At 36.8% G+C, this 20,281-nt stretch overlaps 1 protein-coding gene across 5 annotated transcripts in view; it reads right to left on the bottom strand.

The window, feature by feature from the left end:
- PPEF1 (protein phosphatase with EF-hand domain 1) overlaps positions 1-20,281 on the bottom strand; it is a 233,178-nt gene that overhangs the window by 76,551 nt on the left and 136,346 nt on the right. For all 5 annotated transcript variants that reach the window (XM_056808688.1, XM_016424753.2, XM_007500823.3 and 2 more), the window contains 3 exons: positions 20,097-20,263; positions 5,944-5,980; positions 667-816 (listed from right to left, as the gene is read on the bottom strand). In XM_056808688.1, coding sequence (XP_056664666.1) covers positions 667-816; positions 5,944-5,980; positions 20,097-20,263 — 354 coding nt within the window. The remainder of the gene's footprint in view (positions 1-666; positions 817-5,943; positions 5,981-20,096; positions 20,264-20,281) is intronic.

Below are 20,281 nucleotides of genomic sequence, written 5' to 3'. Positions count from 1 at the left end.
ATATATGCATGTATAAAATATGTGTTTAATAGCCTAAATATGTTTTGCCAGGAATATTATGTAGGAGGAGAGAGATTTAAGTACACAGAATAAAAATAGCTAATGATAGTTCTATGTTTGAATATGCTAAAGCAAGTTATCATCTGGCATGTTAATAGAATAGCTTGAAACATTTCAAGAATGTATAAAGGTTACAAAATTCATTTAAAGAAGAATATGAACAAGTTCAAATGTTATAAAATTATATATATTTATATATATATATATATAATCTGGACTTTTCCTTAAAGAGCTTAAGAGTTTTAACTATGAAAAAAACATGTAAAGTTTCATTTGCAAGAAGAAAATGGAGCATCTGATACTTTTTTTATATGAAGAAGCTAATACTATAATCACTCAGAAAATAAAAGTCACAAAAAGAACTCTCTCTGGATCTGCTAGAGCTTTCAGTTTGTATGATGCCTGATCAAATCTTAGAGACAAATGGTTGCCTAACCACCACTACTCCTGACTGTGTTTCACTGTGAGATGATTTTCTCATTATTATTCATACACAGGGAGTTTGTCACGTTATGTTTCATTTGGAGTTTCACTTTTTAATTAGCTCTGGACTATGCTTTTAAGAGTCAACTAATTCATGAAAAATAGTTCTCAATAAACTCTTACCTTATTTCTTTTCAATTTGTTAAGTATTTCCAAATCTGTATCATCTGCTATTCCTCCATGCACAACCAGAACTTTTTTATCAATTAGAGTGCCAATTGGAAGCCACGTATAAACTTCTTCCAAATAGTGCAATATTTTTGCACTATGTTTCTAGAAATAAACAGTTGAATTAAGTTTATTCATTTACTGAGCAATTTAAATTTACACAATAGTAAATATGTTTGGAACAAAAATGCTATTAGTTAAATTGCTATTGTATCATCTTTGCTTTCTATATGACTGTATCTACACACTAATTTCTTCCACATTCAAGGGACTTAAGATCAGGATAGTGACATCTTGGGCTGCCATTCTACAGGGGTAGATTCACTTCCCAGAGGAAACTGCCTCCCTATAATGGAGCTGCTGTCAACTCCAAAGAGGCTACTCTACTAGCCCCTGGGCTTATCCATTGGCCCTAAGGCTACCTTATTAGCCCCCATGACCATTATTTCCCTATCCCTCTAGAAACTCACTAAACAATCATGCTATTCCTCTTCAATCTGTGGTAATGAGGAATGCAACCAAGTCCCGGAGAGGCAGAGCCACACTTGATGGAATTATCTCCTCCTGGAGACAAGTTTCCACTGTCCATAATGTCCTTTTATTAAGATCTTTCAGACAACGTCAATATCAATACTTGCCAAGGGATGGAGATGGGACCCTGAGAGGCCCAATACCACATGCTTCTCCTCAGCAGGAAGCAGTCTGATGAACAACTCTGTTTCCCCTCAGACTCCCAGGCCCCTATACAAGCCTATCTTCCACTCCAGTTTTTTTTCTTTTTTATACAAAGAAAAAGGTGGGAATGATATACCTAGAGACCCTAGCTAAGCAACAGGAAACCAACAAATCCCAGCCTAGGTAACAGAAAGTCAACAGACCCCAGCTAGGCAATAGGGAACCAAAAAAAAAAAAACAGTCTAGGCAACAGAAAGTCAACAAAACATGTGCCAACAACATCCTAATGCTACAAGACAGTGATGGTGAACCTTTTAGGGACCATCTGCAATGCCCTTTCCCTCTCCAGAGACTGCATGCCATGCCCCAGCCAACTAAGTGCTAGACATGCCCTACCCACTGCTTACCCCACATACAGGAGGGAGAAAATGCTCCCATTGGGCTACTGGGTGATGGGATTGGTGACGTGAGGAATGTCCTTAGCACAGGTGGAGAGAGGGAGGGGATCAAGTGCTCCCATTTGGCTGCTGAGCAGAGAGGGATAGGTGGTGTGAAAAACATCATCAGGCACAGTGGAGAGGGGGAAGGGAGTAGCTCCACCCAAGTCCCTCTGCCTTTCTGATAATGAACACTTGGTGGGGTGGGCAGTACATGTGTCCACAGAGAGCACTCTGTGCACCATCTTTGGCATGTGTTCCATAGGTTCCCCATCACTGCTATAAGATCTCATGATTCCCCCACCCAGGAGGGACTCTCCAGTCATCTCTACTGACATTGGGCTCCTCCTTGCCACTTCTTTCCTCCATCCCCCCTACCCTTTACTCCATTAAAACTTTGCTATATTATCTTACTCTGGTCTCATTGTCTCTTGGGTCAAACCCCCATCAGTCGGACTGACAAATACTTGTTTATATTACACAAAAGGGAAGAAATTTGCATAGTTTTACTAATCAGAATAAAATATATAGACATGAAAGAAAAAATGGAGATTACAAATTCATTAATCATGCAATCAATAACTTCTCTACAACACAATCAGACTAGGGTATGAAATGTACATAATGGAATCTAATACATAGTTCACATTTACCTAGAAGCTAGATTGATATATTACTTAATCTGAGCTACATGATAAGCTAACAATCACATAGCACTTTATGTTCTGCAACACAATTTACATATATTATCTCATTGTATCCTCATGACAACCCTAGAAGGTAGGTATTACTATTATCCCCATTTTATAGTCAAGGAAACTCAGAATGAAAAAGATTAAGTGACTTGCTTGGGGCCACAAAATCAGTATGGGAAACAAGATTAAACCAGTTTCTTTTTGATTCCACACCCAGCATTCTATTCTCTACACTGCCTCTTGCTTCATACAATATCATATCTATGAATCCCTTTGACTAGTTAGGTTTACCAGTAATAACCCCAGAGCATATGGGGTGCTGCTCCAACTCAATTCCAAGATTTTGGATATCTCTTGGGATCCTCAGCTCTTGGAAAATATTCTAAGACTAAAGCAGGCACAAACTTTTTTAGCTTTTAAAAAAGAAATAACTAGTTAAGTCAAGATGACACTGATGGCATTGCCATATCATGTACCAAGCATCATCCCTGCCTCCTATCATCTGTAAGGAGAAGGGAAAAGTAAGCATTTATTAAATGTGTACTATGTGCCAGGCACAGTGCTAAGCATGTGACAGATATTCCCTCATTTGATCTGTACACTTGACAGGAAGGGAAAGAAGGATGGAAATGAAGAAGTGGGAGATGGAGGTAGAAGATAAACTTTACCTACTCCTCAGGTTTATCTAGAACTGGTTCTGATTATTGACAAAAAACAGAAAATCACCTTTTAGAGCAATATTGTACAATGATCAACTGTTAAAGACTTAGTTATTCTCAGCAATACAAAGATCCAAGACAATTCTGAAGACTTAGGATGGAAGATGTTATTCACCATCAGAGAAAGAACTGATGAAATCTGAATGCAGATTGAAGCATACTATTTTTCACTTTATTTTATTGTGTGTGATTTTATCTTAGGGTTTTGGTTTTAGATGAGTATTCTCTCACAATATGACCAATATGAAAATGTTTTGTTTGATCAAACATGTATAACCCAAATCAAATTACTTAGCACAGGGGAGGGAAGGGAGAGCAAGAGAAAATTTGGATATCATAATTTCAGAAAACAAATGTTTAAAAGTGTTATTAAATCTAATTGATAGTAATTGATTAATAACAAAATGTTAAATAAAAAACAAAGTCTTGATGCACTAAATTGAAAAGTGAGAGAAAGAAAAAAGAAAAAGAGAAAGAAAGAGGGAAGAAGAAAGGAAAGAAGGAAGGAAGGAAGGAGGGAGATAGGGAGGGAGAGAAGGAAGGAAGGAACGAACGAACGAACGAACGGATGAAGGAACAAAGGAGAGGGAGGGAGGGAAGGAGAAGGAGGAAGGGAGGGAGGGTAGGAGGAAGAAAGAGAGAGGAAAAAAGAGAGAAAGAAAGAAAGAAAGAAAGAAAGAAAGAAAGAAAGAAAGAAAGAAAGAAAGAAAGAAAGAAAGAAAGAAAGAAAGAAAGAAAGAAAGAAAGAAAGAAAGAAAGAAAGAAAGAAAGAAAGAAAGAAAGAAAGAAAGAAAGAAAGAAAGAAAGAAAGAAAGAAAGAAAGAAAGAAAGAAAGAAAGAAAGAAAGAAAGAAAGAAGGGAGGGAGGGAGGGAGGGAGGGAGGGAGGGAGGGAGGGAGGGAGGAAGGAAGGAAGGAAGGAAGGAAGGAAGGAAGGAAGGAAGGAAGGAAGGAAGGAAGGAAGGAAGGAAGGAAGGAAGGAAGGAAGGAAGGAAGGAAGGAAGGAAGGAAGGAAGGAAGGAAGGAAGGAAGGAAGGAAGGAAGGAAAAAAGGAAAGAAAGAGACAGAGCTGGAGAGAGAGAAAGAAAATCACTTGTCAGACCCCCTGTTATATTTCCATAGTCTTAATATGATAGTGATCTTGCTACTATCCTTGCCCCATATTCTACATCACAAGTCCAGGGAAATAGAACTTCTGTTCTTATATCTACTGCATGTGCATATTATACTAGCTTGCTTGTTCAAAGGTTCAACAAAATTTATATTGCTATCCATTGTTATTTCTTATTTAGATACATAAACTGAATCTTCTGGATAATGTTCACTACAAACATATACTACACACACATATATACATATATATATGTATGTTTGCATGTTACTATTGTAATCAAATACTGGCTCCTCAAAGGGAAAAAGGAGGCGCATCTTTTCCCCCTTGCCCAAAGCAAAATAAATAATTTTAACTAATGAAAAAGTACTTCTTTTCTTTGTATCCTTCTTCTTGTCCCACTCTACCCTGCACCCATGTCCCTCTATTACACTACTGAAAAGATGATATGTAAAATTACATTTAAAATCAAGAACCATGATTCTACTGTACACTTTGCATATTGCAGAAAGAGCAATGGACTGGATGGACAGGATGGACAGGATCCAAGTCCTGGATTCATCTTCATCACTGTTATCATGAACAAAGCACAACTTCTCTGGGGTTGTTTCCTCAACAGTAGAATAGAAGTAATTCTACCAAAAAGACACATCTCACAGGGTTGCTGTGAGGGTAGTAATTAAAGAACAATATTACTATACCTTGAAACACCCTAAAATTGTGGTCTGTTTCCTGCTATCTGAATAAAACTTATATACGTGTTTTTATATTGATTCCTAGTTTATTTCTGTTGAAACACTTTGAGAGTGGTACAATGGAAAAAAGTGTGGCTTGTGTGTCAGAGTACCTGGGTTCAAATCCTGCCACTAGTACTAAGGTAACCTTGGGCTAGTCACTACACCTCAGCATCTTCTCTGATAAGTGATATGCTTGGACTACATGGCCTATGAGGTCCCTTTCACCTCTGCAGCTAAAATCCTATGAACTACATCTTCCCTATTATTATTAGTGACAAATAGCAAAAAAAATATATCATTAATTAAAAGTCTTTTAGGTATTAAACATTTCTGCCTTGACTTGGTTGGCTAAGTTGACTCCATTAATGAGTTAGGATATCCTATCATCTTGCCTCATTTATTACAGCACTTAACAAAATAATCTCTTCCACTGAGTCAGTCCACACACTGAAATCATTTAAATGACCCTTAGATTTCAAGTTTGCCTATTTTAAGTCATTTATTTAGGAATTACTATATCTAGAAAGAATCTAAGCAGGTTTCAAAAACCTAAGAAGTCTTCAGCAAGAAATTATAAGTTTTAAGGACATTAAACACCACCTCGCTATCCCAGGTACTATTATCATCCACATTTTACAGAAGAAGAAACAGGCTAGGAGAGGTCAAGCATGCCCAGTCACAGAGATAGTGACTGAAACTGCATTTGAATTCTTTCCTTCCTGATTCCAGGTCCAGTGCTCCAACTGTGCCAATTAGGATATGAGGAGTGAATGGCTGGCTAAATGTAGCTCCATTTATGCTTCTTGTTTTATTCTTGATTAATGCACAAAACCAAAGGAAATTAGGGGAAAAATTCTTACCTTATATTTTGATGTAATTTCTTTCGTGAAGCCATACCTAAAAACAGCAATAGGAATGTAAACAGTTTAATTAAATATTAATTAATTCAGAGGCTTATTGAAAATCATATCCCAATAACAATAAGAAACAAAGTTTTGTTTAAAACTGTTTTTAGGAGGTATTGATTATTTACTACAAGTAGAAAACTTCCTCTAAATACTATATATGAAGCAAAAGTAGTTTAAGATATAGTTCCTGCCCTTAAAGATTTTGAAATCTTGTTGTATTTAAACAATTAGAAAATGGTATGACACTTTTTAATTTAGTGACATACTGTACATACAATAGAACTTCAGAAGGATTTAAGAGGAAATTGGAACAGGCTGATCATAAAACTGTCTTACATCATTTATGAAGACAGGGTAAAAATGGGTGCATGATCTAGACATAAAAGGAGATATCACAAGCAAATTAGAACAGGGAACAAAACGGATTTATAGATAGGAGAAGAATTGATGAGTAAAGAAGAGGTAGAACGCATTATAAGATGTAAAATAGATAATTTTAGTATGTAAAATTGAAAAGCTTTTGTACAAATGATTTGTACATATAATTTGGAAAGAAATATTTCCAAAATCAGAAGTGTAAAAAGGAATTCTTTCATTTCTTTAATTTAACAGGTGACCTGGAGGTCTTCTTACAAGAGAGATGTGCAGGGATTAACCAGCCTACAGTGACAGGAAATAAGAACGAGGAGTGAGCATCAGTTGGAGGCTGTCAGTTATTGGCAGGTAGGAGAGTCAATTGGTGACAGTTGGTAAGTGAGTTGCTGACAGTTAGGACTGGCAGTTGTGGGGAAATTGCCTGCTGGGCAGTTGGTTGGTGGGGGTTAGTAGCGGATAGTGTGGGTTGGCGTTGAGTTGCTGGTATATAAAGGTGGGCCTGAACTTACTGAGAGGGCTTTTGGCTTTAGCTTTGAAGGGGTCTTTTGCCTCTGAACCTTGAGCCAGCAGGAGTCTGTCTCTGAGGCAAGGGGAGACTGAGAATTAGGACTGGCAGTTGAAGGTAAAATTTTATTCAAGGAAGTCATGGGTGGATCAATTTTAGTTAGAGTAGGTTAGATTAGGCCTGGTCTGGCCAAGAAGAAGATCCTGTCCTTGAAGACAATTAGAGTAGGGTATTTAGAACTTTTAGGTATATTTATAGGGTATAAGATTAGTAATCTTTCCTCTTTTCTATCTTTATATATATACATATATATATATATATATTTAATTATTAAAAGCTGCTAGAAGTTTTCTTTCCTCTGGCTTAAAGGCATAATATTAATTTACAATTCTACTATAGTCTCATTAAAACTTAAATTATTAAAAGCTGCTTTCTTATTTTGTCAAGTCCCTATTTTAACCCTTACAGAAGGAAAACATGGGGGGGGGGGGTAAGAACTTCATAGGCAGCCTCTAAGATAGAGATCTCATATCTACAATATATAAAGAATTTTGTCATATTTATAAGAATGAGAGTCATCCCCCATTTATAAATGGGCAAAAGTTATGGGCAGTTTTTGAATGAAGAAATTAAAGTCATCTATAGGTATATTAAAAAATGCCCTATATCAATACTGATTAGAGAAATGCAAATTAAAATAATTCAGAGATATTATCTCACACACATCAGACTACCTAAAATGACAAAAAGGGGAAAATTACAAATGTTGAAAGGGATATGGAAAAATGGGGACACGAATATACTGTTCGTGGAACTGTGAATTGATACAACCATTTTGGAGAGCAATCTGGAATTATGCTCAGAGAATTATAAAACTGTATACCTTAGACTTCTGTGGGCACTCAGCCACCCTCCCCTTCTCCCCTCCCCCTCAATTCATTACTAGTAAGGCAGAAGGACTCTGGAGGAGATGCTCCCCTCCTCCTCCCCACCATGCCTGAGGATATTCCTCACTTCACCTGTCCCTCAACCCAGCAGCCCTGTGAGAGTGCTTTCTCTCTCTCTTGGGGGTGGGATGGGGAGGGGGCATGCCCAGCACTTGGTGTGGGGGAGGGATACAGCATTCTATATGGGGGAAAGGGGGGTGAGCATGGCATTGGGGAAGGTGTGGAGTGTGGTAGGACCCAGCACTCTGTCTCCAAAAGGTTTGTCATCACTGCCTTAGATCTAATAATACCACTATTAGGTTTATTTCCTAAGATGATCAGGAAAAAAAAGAATCTATATGTTCTAAAATATTTATAGCAGCTCTCTTTGTGGTGGCAAAGAAATGGAAACTGAGAAAGCGCTGAACAAGTCATGACATATAATGATGATGGAATATTACTGCACCATAAGAAATGATGAGCAGAATAATCTCAAAACAATATGGAAAGACCTACATAAAATTATGAAAAGCAAAATAAGTAGAATGAAGAGAACATTATCTACAACTACAGAATCAGTATTTGAAGAAAAACTTGTGAATATCCATCTCTAGAGAAAGAACTGATAAAAAGAAACATGAAAGATATCATATAGATGTATGCCAAATGATGTCTTCTCTAGTGTAGGGAGGGGAAGGAGAGAGGCCAATATGTGGGAATTTTGATGTAACCAACAGACACATAAATTAATTTTTTAAAAAGAAAGCCAAAGTAATAATAATAAATGACCAGCAACCTTTTAATCAGATCAGATCTTTTAATCACCAGGGGACTGGTCTTTTTTTTCATTGTTTATACACCACCCTCTTTCTAGTATTTGGCACAGTTGACCATCCTGTAGGATCTTGTCTCCTTTAGATTCACTAAACTCTCCTGGTTCCTCTCGTAACTTCATAACTTCTCCATAGTCTTTGCTGACTGTATCTTATGCAGTCTCCAGACACCTCGCACTTAAGAAGCAGCCCGGTATTCCAGAAATTGGAGTCTGAGGTTATGTAGCTTTCAATCCTTTCTCCTACACCTACAGCCAAATTCCTTGAAAAAAGCATCTAAACTTGCTGGCTTCACTTCTCCTCTCATTAAGTCTTCAGTTCTTTGCAATCTGGCTTCTTTCCTCGTCACAGAACAGAAGCTGTACAAAGCAATCAATGATCTTTTCATTTGCAACTGTGATGGTCTTTTTTCAGTTCTCCTCTTTAGTTCCGCGTCTGACAATGTTGTCCACTCTTTCCTTTTTAGCTTTCCATGGCACTCTCTCCTGTTCTAGTTCTCCTTAATTTGACTACTCTTCAGTCTCTTGCTGGGTTGTCATCCGATCAGGTCCACTAATTGTGGGTATTCTAAAGCACCTGAGCCATCGTCATCATTATCTTCCTCCTCTTCCTCTTTCTCTTCGTCTTCTCCTCTTCCTCCTTCTCTTAGCATCAAGTCTAAGAGAGAGAACTGGCCAGAGCCAGGCCACTGGGCCCAAGTGACTTGCCCAGGCCACACCACTCTGAAGAGGAAGCAGCTGAGGCCAGATCTGATCCCGGGTCCTCCTGACTCTAGGCCTGGCATCGCTGCCCTCCAACTCACTGTCTATGGTTCCTAACAGCATGGAGAAACTGTAAGTTGAGGGATGTCACCTGAAAACCACTCACTCAGAAGACAGAGCATTTAGTCCTCTGTTCTGGGTCCGTCATCCCAAGGACCGACCCAGGCTTCAGGCTCTGAAGACTGCTGGGCGGCGTCCAGCTGCTCCCTTCCCTTAGTTTTAAAGCCCGCCCAGCTTGACTCCAGCTGTCTTAGGGCCCTTTGCACAGGGCAGCGCGGCCCTCCTGGCCTCCTCTCTGCCTCCCAAACACGACTCCATCGCCTTCTCTGACTTCCCGAAGGGCGAATTCCCTCCTGCTTGTCTCTCCTCTATGAGGAGGTTCTTCCAACATCATCTCCCACATAGAATCTTCCGTGCTCTCCTTCCCGGACTGCCTTGAGCTCCACCTCTTGGTGTTTCCTGGCATTTGTGCTGCGTGTTCCCCTCTCTGGGGTGTCCCCAGTGAGTGAAGACTTTTAGTCTTTGTCCTTCTGTGCCTGTGCGTGGCGCACAGCAAGCACTTGGCTGTGCCTGCGGATAGGTTATGGCGTGACTGCATCAACCTTTCTGGATGGCTTCCTATGCCGTCGGGGTTAATTGTGCCTCTGGCGCCTAGTCACATGGTTGTGGTGGGGATCACATGAGATGATGCGACTGGAGATCACGCTCTGCAAACGTTAGATGCTGCCCCATGTTAGCCGTCGAGCCTTTTAATAGATGTTCTGTTACAGACGTGCTTTTCACAGTACCTTGGTAGGGAGGTGATTTCAGTCCTTTTCTCGCCCTTCAGTTTTCAGGCCCTCCTGACGTAATTAGCCAACCTCTGGGCAAATGTATTCTCAGTTTTCATTAGGAATACACCAGCTTGCTACGTGACCTTAGGCAAGTCACCTAACCCTGCTTACCTCCATTTTTTCATCTCTAAAATGAGCTGGAGAAAGACACGACAAACCACTCCAGTAACTTTAGTAAGAAAACTCCAAATGGGACTACCAAGAGTCGGATGTGACTAAAGACAACTGAACAACAACAGCATCCCTGAACCAGGGGCCATCGAAGGAATGACTCTTAAGCCATGGTTCAGAAACCTAATTCCTGTTCACTTACACCAACTTCCTTATTATCTATTTTCTTCCAGTGTTATTTTTTTTCTATTAGATTCTCTATCAATTATAGATGTACCTAGTTGGCCCATTGGATAGAGTGCTGGGTTTGGAGTCAGGAAGATCTAAGTTCGGATGTGGCTTCAGACACTTATTAGCTAGATGACCATGGCTAAATCCCTTAACCTTGGCATGACTCAGTTTCCCCCAATGGGGGAAAATGGGGATAATAATAGTACCTACCTCCCAGAGTTGTTGGGAGGATCAATTGAGATAATATTTGTAGACCACTTAGCCTGGAACATAGTAGGTACTTAATAAATGCTTGCTTTCTTCTATCTTTCTTTCTTTTCTTCCTAGTAAAGCTTTAACTTTCTAATAGGATAAATGCAGAAAATACTATCTATGCCTTAAATCTTTTATCTTACTTCCTGGGACTTTATAATCATTCTAGATTCTTTTTTTTTAACTCTTACTTTCTGTTTTAATAACAACTCTAAGACAGAAAGGCAAGGGCTAGGTAAACAGGATTAAGTGACTTGCCCAGGGTCCCACAGCTAGGAAGCATCTGAGGTCAGAGTAGAGCCCAAGTCCTCCCAAATCCAAGCCTGGCACTCTATCCACTGTATTACCCAGCTGTTCCTCACTCAAGATGATTTCAAGGGGTTTTCCTGACAGCAGTATTTGTTCCTTCATGAGTTTCTAGAAATAGCAATTTGGGGGGTTGAAAGGTCTCAAGAACATCTCAGTACCTTATATGCACATTTCAAGTCAATAAAAGAGCTCAGATTTGACCGTGTGAAAGCTCTGTACCTTTAAAAATCACAATGAAGATTCTCTCACCAAGTCATGAATGACAGACATCTTCCTATTGTCATTCTTTTCCATGGGCCAAAGAAAATGCCTTCTTCCTTAGAAGAGTCAATTATACTCTCCTTGGAAGATCGTAATCCCTATTATGTAGTTCTGAGACATAGGGAAATCCTCAGAGGCCACCTTTCATTTAACAAATGAGGAAATTAAAACTCCAAAAGATTAAATGACTTGCCCAAAGTCACCAAAGTCATAGTTGAATTAGGATTTGAATTCAGGTATTCTTATTCGAAACCAGAATTCTTTCCACAATGCCAAATAGTTTCCTCCAATCTCTTTGTTTTGTATTTTCCCATACTGTAATTCCCTAAATATTATTTGGTTTTTCCCTCTACCCCTTCCATCTTTCTTTTCTTGATTTTTTTCATCTAACCCATTTTTTTAACCTATCCAGGAAGACTTTATTCTTTGTAATAATACAACGGGACTCCTAAATGTGATTTTTATAGAAAAATGTTCCACTTAATCTTTACTGTTCTACCAGTAAAAACCCAGCTCAATTTAAAATGTCTTAAGTGAAAATCCCAAGAACATTAATACTTAAATGGAATTGACTATGAGGTAAAATTATAAAAAATAATTTTCAACATTAATTTCCCTCAGTTTCAAATAACCCATTTAAAATGCTACAGTGGTATATAATTCTCAAAATGTGGTCTAGAAACCCTTGTGGGTCATTTAGACTCTTTCATAGGATCCACAAGGCCAAAATTATTTTGGTCATAATTCTAAGACACTAAAATGGTAAACAATAGATATAATCAGGAATGTGCTGGAGACAGCTTGCCAGGGTCAATTGCTACATTTTCAGTGTGAACATTTAGGCCTCAGAAATGGGTAAATGCTAAATATCAAGACATGATTTACTGTTTTGATTATCTAGATTTTTAAAAGTTAGAGAGAAAGTATTATTAATGCAGACTAAATTTAAAAATGTATCACCCATTTTGGGAAAACAATTGTTGGATCAGCTCTACCAGCAACTCTTAGATATAGTCCACATAAACAAAAGTTCTTTGAGGTCCTCAAAAAATTTTAAGGGTGTAAAGGGGAAATGAAACCAAAAGGCTAAAACTGCTGATAGAAGAACAACACCAACTCTATAAATGCACATGTAACAGGTGACAGGGCCACTTCTCTGAAAATCCTTCTCTGAGAGATGACTATGGATTATTAAAGGTTATACTGAGATGCTTTGAGTACCGGCCCCACAGAATAGTCACCTCAGGACTAGCCTAGTTAAGCAAAAACATTCAATCCTAAAAGCTGCCTACTAATTGGTGAACCATATGGCCAAAACAGCTCTTAAAATCACCTGCTCAGTCACTGAGGGGCTACATCAATTGAAAGAGTACTAATATTGATACAACTATACACTGAATATCTTTAAGGAGCCATGCGCTAGTAAGGCATTCTGGAATACCCATTTTGTTACTATTTTATTCTTTGATTTTGTTTTTATTTCTGGCCTTGACTTTCACAGAGTATAAACATAATAAAAAAGAATGTTATCATAAGGAATTTTTTCCCCTTCACAAGCATCCAGGCCTGAAGGACCTTTTACCTTTTCTGTATAAACCAAGACATGAGACGACATATTCTAATCTTCCTACGAAATACTGGATGGGGTCAAAAGGAATAAAATCCTCATGAGCCCAAAAGTGATAAGCTCATTTGAGAAACCTCTCAAATTTTAATTTATTTTGTTTAAATTGGGGGGAGGGGTTTACATAAGCAAATCGAGTTTTAAGTGAGTCTCACATATACCAAAAAACTAAGCCAAAGGCTATTATTACATTATAAAATTTTCTTAAGCTAATAGGAAGACATTGATAACAAAGTAAATGTTTGAGGTACAAAAATCAGAAGCTGGAATGATTCTACCCAACTTCTATCTACTCTCTCAGCCTGGACCACAGCTTGATCTAGCATGTACCTGTTCAAATTTTAGGTGTGAGCCATTTAACTTTCCAACACCTCAGTTTCCTCATCTGGTCACCTCTAAGTTCTATTTCTTCTAACTCTAGGTCACTCATTTTGGATGGTGCAAATTTCAGGACCTTTCACAATGTTAAGAATGTTCATGGAGAGGGAGCCAAAGTGGAAGAGTAACTAGAATAGCAGCACTATTTCACCACAAAAATCCTCTCTGACCAAGAGTAATATATAGCCACAAAACAAATACAGGATTAAAAGAACCAACAAGGAGACAGAGTGAAATAACCTTTAAAATAAAAAAGTAAAACCCAAAAAGTAGGCAGAGACCATCTGGGCATCTGAGGTGAGAGGGGAGCAGAGCTAACAGAAGGGATAGGAGTGAGTGAAGAGCAAGCCTAGAGCAAACCACAACCCCACCACCCCTCTCCCACCCCACATCTGCTCTCATAGTTTCCAAACTTAAGCTTTAGCTAAGTCAGATCCTGAGATCCTGCCAGGACAAATAGAGGTCCAAGCCAACTCACGCCCCTTGAAATGTCAAATCTGTGGAAAAGTCCAGAGACCCAGCCCAGTGCAATCTGGACTGAAGGGGGCCATGCACATGGGCCCAGAGTGAAGCCAGAAATCCCAGTCTGGGCATGCCTGATTGAATCTGGAACACTTTGAGACCAAAAACTTGAGCCTAAGCCTGGGGCTAGAATTTGATCAGCCCCTGAACTGATCAAGTTCAGACTGAGATCAAAAGCCTTTAAGACTAAGGAAAGTCTTTAAGCTATCAGCATCTGAAGGGTCAATTGAATTAGCATAGGGAGGGGGCTCTCAGAGCTCTCAGCCCCCAGACTATATGGTAAACTAGTAACAACCCAGAAAATAATCCAAAATTAGAATCAAGGAAAGACTGAAGTTTAGGAGGGCACTCCAACTTTCCAGAAAACAGAGCCTACCTATAATTAGGGAAAATGAGAAAACAACAAAAAAGCACCTAACTATAAAGAATTTTTATGGAGACAAAAAAGCAAGGTAAAGACAGAAGGTGGCATTGAAAGCAAAGGAAATACATAGAAAATGCAAAAGAAAATTATGGATTAGACACGGAGTCTGGAAGGGCTCAAAAAAGACTTCAAAAAGCAATTAAGGGAGGGAGAGGAAACGTGAAGAAGATAAAAGAAAGTGATGCAAGAAGAAAGGAAAGTGACACAAGAAGAAGGAATATGCAAGAAGAAATAAAAGTGATGCAAGAAGAAATGGGCCAATTTAAAAAGGAGAACCAAAAACGGACACAGGAAAACCAGGCCTTAAAAATCAGAATTGACCATATAAAAATTAATGATTTTATGAGAAATTAAGAAACATTAAAGCAAAATCAAAGGAATTAAAAAAAAAAAACAGAGGAAAACATGAAATATCTTATTGATAAAACAACTGACCTAAAAAATAGATCTAGCAGAGACAATATGAGAATTATTGGACTACCTGTAAGCCATGATGAAGAAAAAACATTGGCCATCATATTACAAGAAATTATCAAAGATAACTGCCCAGAGTTCCTTGAACAAGAAAATAAAATTGAAATAGAAAGAATTCACAGATTGCCTCCAGAAAGAAATCCTCAAATGACAACTTCCAGGAATGAAATAGCTAAATTCAAGAGCCACCAAGTCAAGAAAAAAAATACTTCAAACAGCCAAAAAGAAACCATCCAAATACTATGGAGCTACAATCAGGATCACACAGGAACTAGCAGCTTCTACATTAAAGGATTGAAAGGTAAAGAATATAATATTCAGGAAGGTGAAAGATTTGGGTTTATAACCCAGAGTCACCTATTCAGCGAAACTGAGTGTATTCTTTCAGTGGAAAAAAATGGTCATTCAATAAGACAGAAGATTTCCAAGCACTCCTGATGAATAATCCAGACAAACAAAAAATTTAAAGGTCAAATACAAGACACAAGAGAAGCCCAGAAAGGTAAATAGGAAAGAGAAAATTTAAGGGAGTCATTAAGGTAAAACTTTTTATATGTCTACATGGAAAGAGGATTTCTGTAATTATCAAAAATTACTCTTAGTAATAGAGAAAATAGAAGGAATTTAATTAGAAAGAAGGTGGGAAAGTAAGCTGATTATGATATAATAAATATGATAATATGATGTATATATAAATGTGAAGACATGAAATGATATGTATATATGATATGATATGTATGCATATGAATGACATGTAAAAAATCAATCAAAGGCTGAAAGAGAGGATTGCATTGAGAGAAAAGGGAAGAGGAAGAAAATATAGAATAAATTACATAACATAAGGAGGAGAGAAAAATCAATACAGTGTAAAAATGGACTGACAGGGAGGGGAGGATAAGAATGGTGACAGGCAATGCTTAAACTTTATTCATTGAAATTGGTTCAGAGAGGGAAAAACAAGTATATTCAGTGGGATATAAAATTCCATCTTACTCTAGAGAGAAGCAGAAGGGGAAGAAGACAAGGGAAGCAGGGAGTAATTGAATGGAGGGGAAACTGGAGGTATGACAAAAAGCAAAATGCTGGTGAGGAGGAACAGAGTGAAAGGGAATAGAGCAGGATCTAAAGGGGATAATACTATGGAGAGCAATACACAGTAAGTAATCATCATGCTTAATGTGTACAGAAGCAGATAGCAGAGTGGATTAAAAACCAGAATCCTACTATATATTGTTTATAAGAAACACATTTGAGGCAGGGTGACAAACACATATTCAAGGTAAAAAGGCTGGAGCAGAATTTATTATACATCATCTAAAGTAAAAAAAAAAAAAAGCAGGAGTAGCAATCATGATACCAGACAAAGACAAAGTAGAAATTGATCTGATTAAAAGAGATAAGGAAGGGAATTACATTTTGTTAAAAGGTACTAGAAACAATGAAGTAATATCATTGCTAAACATTTATGCACCAAATGGTATAGCGTGTAGATTTCTAAAGGAAAAATTGAAGGAGCTCAATGAGGAAATAGATAATAAGACCATACTAGTGGGACATACAACCTTCCCCTTTCAGATCTAGATAAATTGAACCAAAAAATAAAGAAAGAAGTAAGGAAAGTAAATGAAATGCTACAAAAATTAGAGTTAATAGATATCTGAAGAAAACTGAACAGGGATAAAAAGGAATTTTTTTCCTTTTCCTTCTTATCAACAGTACATGGTTCATAGACAAAGACTGACCATGTACTAGGGCATAGAAATATTGCCAACAAATGCAGAAAAGCAGAAATAATAAATGTAACTTGTTCAGTACATAATGTGATAAAAATTATAATTAATAAGCATCCATGAAAAGGCAAATTTAAAATTAATTGGAAACTAAATAATCTAATTCTTCAAAACTGGTGGGTCAAATAAGAATAGAAACAATTACGGAATTCATTAAACAGAATGACAATGAGGAGACGACATATCAAAATGTATGGGATACAGCCAAAGCAATACTCAAGGGAAAATTTATATTGCTGAGTGCCTATACCAACAAAATAGAGAGGGAGGAGATCAATGAATTGGGATTGCAACTTAAAAAATTAGAAAAAAGAACAAAGTTAAAATCCCCTGATAAAAACTAAATTGGAAATCTTAAAAAATTAAAGTAGAAATTAATCAAATTCAAAGTAAAAGAACTATTGAATTAATAAATAAGACTAGGAGCTGCTACTTTGAAAAAAAACAAATAAAATAGATAAAGTCCTAGTTAATCTAATAAAAAAAAAAGAGAAAGCAGATCAAATTAACAATATTAAAGATGAAAAGGGTTATCTCACATCTAATGAAGAGTGAATTAAGATAATTATTAAGAACTAGTTTGACCAATTATATATCAATAAATATGACAATCTAGGTGAAGTGGGTGAATATTTATAAAAATATAAATCGTCTAGATTAACAAAAGAGGAAATGGAATACTTAAATAAGCCCATCTCAGAAAAAGAAATTGAACAAGTCATAAAGGAACTTCCTAAGGAAAGACAGGTCCAGATTGATTCACAAGTGTATTCGATCAAACATTTAAAGAACAGCTAATCCTAATACTATACAAATTATTTGACAAAATAAGAAAAGAAGGAATTTTATGAAATTCCTTTTATGACAAAAATATGATACTGATTCCAAATCCAGGCAGATCAAAAACAGAGAAAGAAAAGTACACACCAATCTCCTTACTGAACATAGATACAAAAATTTTAAAGAGAATACTAGCAAAGATTCCAGCAAGTTATCATGAGGATTATTCACTATGATCAGGTGGGATTTATACAAGGAATACAAGGATAGTTTAATATTATGAAAACCATCCACATAATTGACCATATCAATAATCAAATCAACAGAAATCACATGACTATTTCAATAGATGCAGAAAAAACCTTTCACAAAATATAATACCCACTCCTATTGAAAACTCTAGAAAGTATAGAAATAGAAGGGCAATTCCTCAAAATAATAAACAGTATATATTTAAAACCATCATCAAGTATGGTCTACAATGGGGACAAGCTACAAGCCTTCCCAATAAGATCAGGAGTGAAGCAAGGATACCTGTTATCACTTCTATTATTTAAAATTGTTCTAGAAACACTAGCTATAGAAATTAGAGAAGAAAAATAAATTAATAGGATTAAAGTAGGCAATGAGGAAACTAAACTATTACTCTTTGCAAATAATATAATGGGATACTTAAAGAACCCCAGAAAATCAACTAAAAGTCTAGTGGAAATAACAACTTTAGCAGGGTACAAGATAGACCTATATAAATCATCAGAATTTCTAAATATTTCCAACAAAACTCAGTAGCAGGAGTTAGAAAGAGAAACTCCATTTAAAATCACTCAAGACAATATAAAATATTTAGGAATCTACCTGCCAAGATAAACACAGGGATTATATGAACACAACTACAAAACACCTTTCACACAATTAAATTAGATCTAAACAATAGGAAAAACATTAATTGATCCTGGATAGGATGAGCTAATATAATACAAATGACCATTCTACTCAAATGAATCTACTTATTCAGTGCCATACCTATCAAACTACAAAAAAAAAAACCACTTTTTTATAGAATTAGAAAAATTATAAAAAAGTTAATATGGAAGAACAAAAGATCAAGAATATCAAGGGAAATAATGAAAACAAAATGTGAAGAATGGGGGCCTAGCAGTACCAGATCTTAAACTGTACTATAAAGCAGTGGTCATCCAAACAATATTGTACTGGCTAAGACACAGAAGGGTGGATCAGTGGAATTGACTAGGGATAAAATACCCTCAGAAAGCTAGTGTTTGATATACCCAATGATCCCAGCTTTGGGGACAAGAACTCAATATTTGACAAAAATTGCTGGGAAAATGGGAAAACAGTCTGGGAAAAATTAGGTTTAGATCAAGGTATATGACTTACCTATAAAGAGTGAAATCATAAATAAATTAGGTGAACATAGAATAGTATACCTGTCAGATCTGTGGGAAAGGAAGGAATATAATACCAAGCAAGATATAGAAAACACTGAAAAATGTAAAATTAATGACTTTGATTATAATAAATTAAAAAGGTTTTGTACAAACAAAACCAATGCAACCATAATTAGAAGGAAAGCAACAAACTAGGAGAATTTTTATAACAAAACTCTCTGACAAAGGTCTAATTTCCCAAATATATAAGAAACTCAATCAAATTTACAAAAAATCAAGCCATTCCCCAATCAACAAATATTCAAGGGACATGAATAGGCAGTTTTAACACAATGAAATAAAAACTATCAATAATCACATGAAAAGTGTTCTAAATACTTCCTGGTTGGGGAAATGCAAATAAAAACAACTCTTAGACACCACCTCATACCTAGAAGATTGACCAATAGGACAGTAAAGGAAAATAATAAATGTTGGAGGGGATGTAGTAAAATTGGGACACTAATGTACTGCTGGTGGAACTGTGAATTGATCCAACCATTCTGAAAGGCACTTTGGAACTATGCCCAAAGGGCTGGAAAAGAAGGCCTATCCTTTGATTCAGCCATACCACTGCTGGGTTTGTGCCCTAAAGAGATAATAAGGAAAAATGTGTGTACAAAAATAAATTGGAAAATGAGGGGGTGTCCATCGATTGGGAAATGGCTAAACAAATTGTAGTATATGTTGGTGATTGAATATGATTGTGCTAAAAGGAATAATGAGCTGGAGGAATTCCATGTGAACTGGAATGACCTCCAAGAATTGATACAGAGCAAAAGGAGCAGAACCAGGAGAACATTGTACACAGAGACTGATACATTATGGCACAATCAAATGTAATGGACTTCTCTACTGGTAGCAATGCAATGAGCTAGGACAATCCAGAGGAACTTATGAAAAAGAATGCTATCCACATCCAGAGAAAGAACTGTAGAAACAGAAATCCAGAAGAAAAACATATGATCAATCATATAGTTCAAAAGGGTTATGATTAGGGTTTTGATGTTAAAAGATCACTCTACTGCAAATATGAATAACATGGAAATAGGTTTTGAACAATGATACATGTATAACCCTGTGGAATTGCTTGTCAGCTTTGGGAGTGGGGAGGAAAGAGCAGAGGGATGGGGAGGAATCATGAATCATGTAACCATGGGAAAATATTCTAACTAAAAATAAAAAAATAAATAGAATGTGCATATAAGAAAATGAAAAGAAGATTTTCACAGGACACAAATCAAAGCAGAGAAGACAGCTAACATTACCTCAGGTTCATTAGAAAATCTTCATGGTTCCCTCTGTTCAAATACACATCATTAGGAAAGACAAGAAACAATGCAAATAGGACCATTAGTACCTCCATGGAATTTTTCCCTCTATCTACAAAATCGCCATTGAAAACATATCTGTTATTCCCTGAGGGCAGACCATTCTGTAGAAGAAAAAAGAA

This window comes from Monodelphis domestica, chromosome 8, assembly GCF_027887165.1.
Source record: "Monodelphis domestica isolate mMonDom1 chromosome 8, mMonDom1.pri, whole genome shotgun sequence".
NCBI lineage: Eukaryota > Metazoa > Chordata > Mammalia > Didelphimorphia > Didelphidae > Monodelphis > Monodelphis domestica.
Note: the sequence above shows the minus strand (reverse complement) of the source record. Positions and strands in the feature narration are given on the sequence as shown.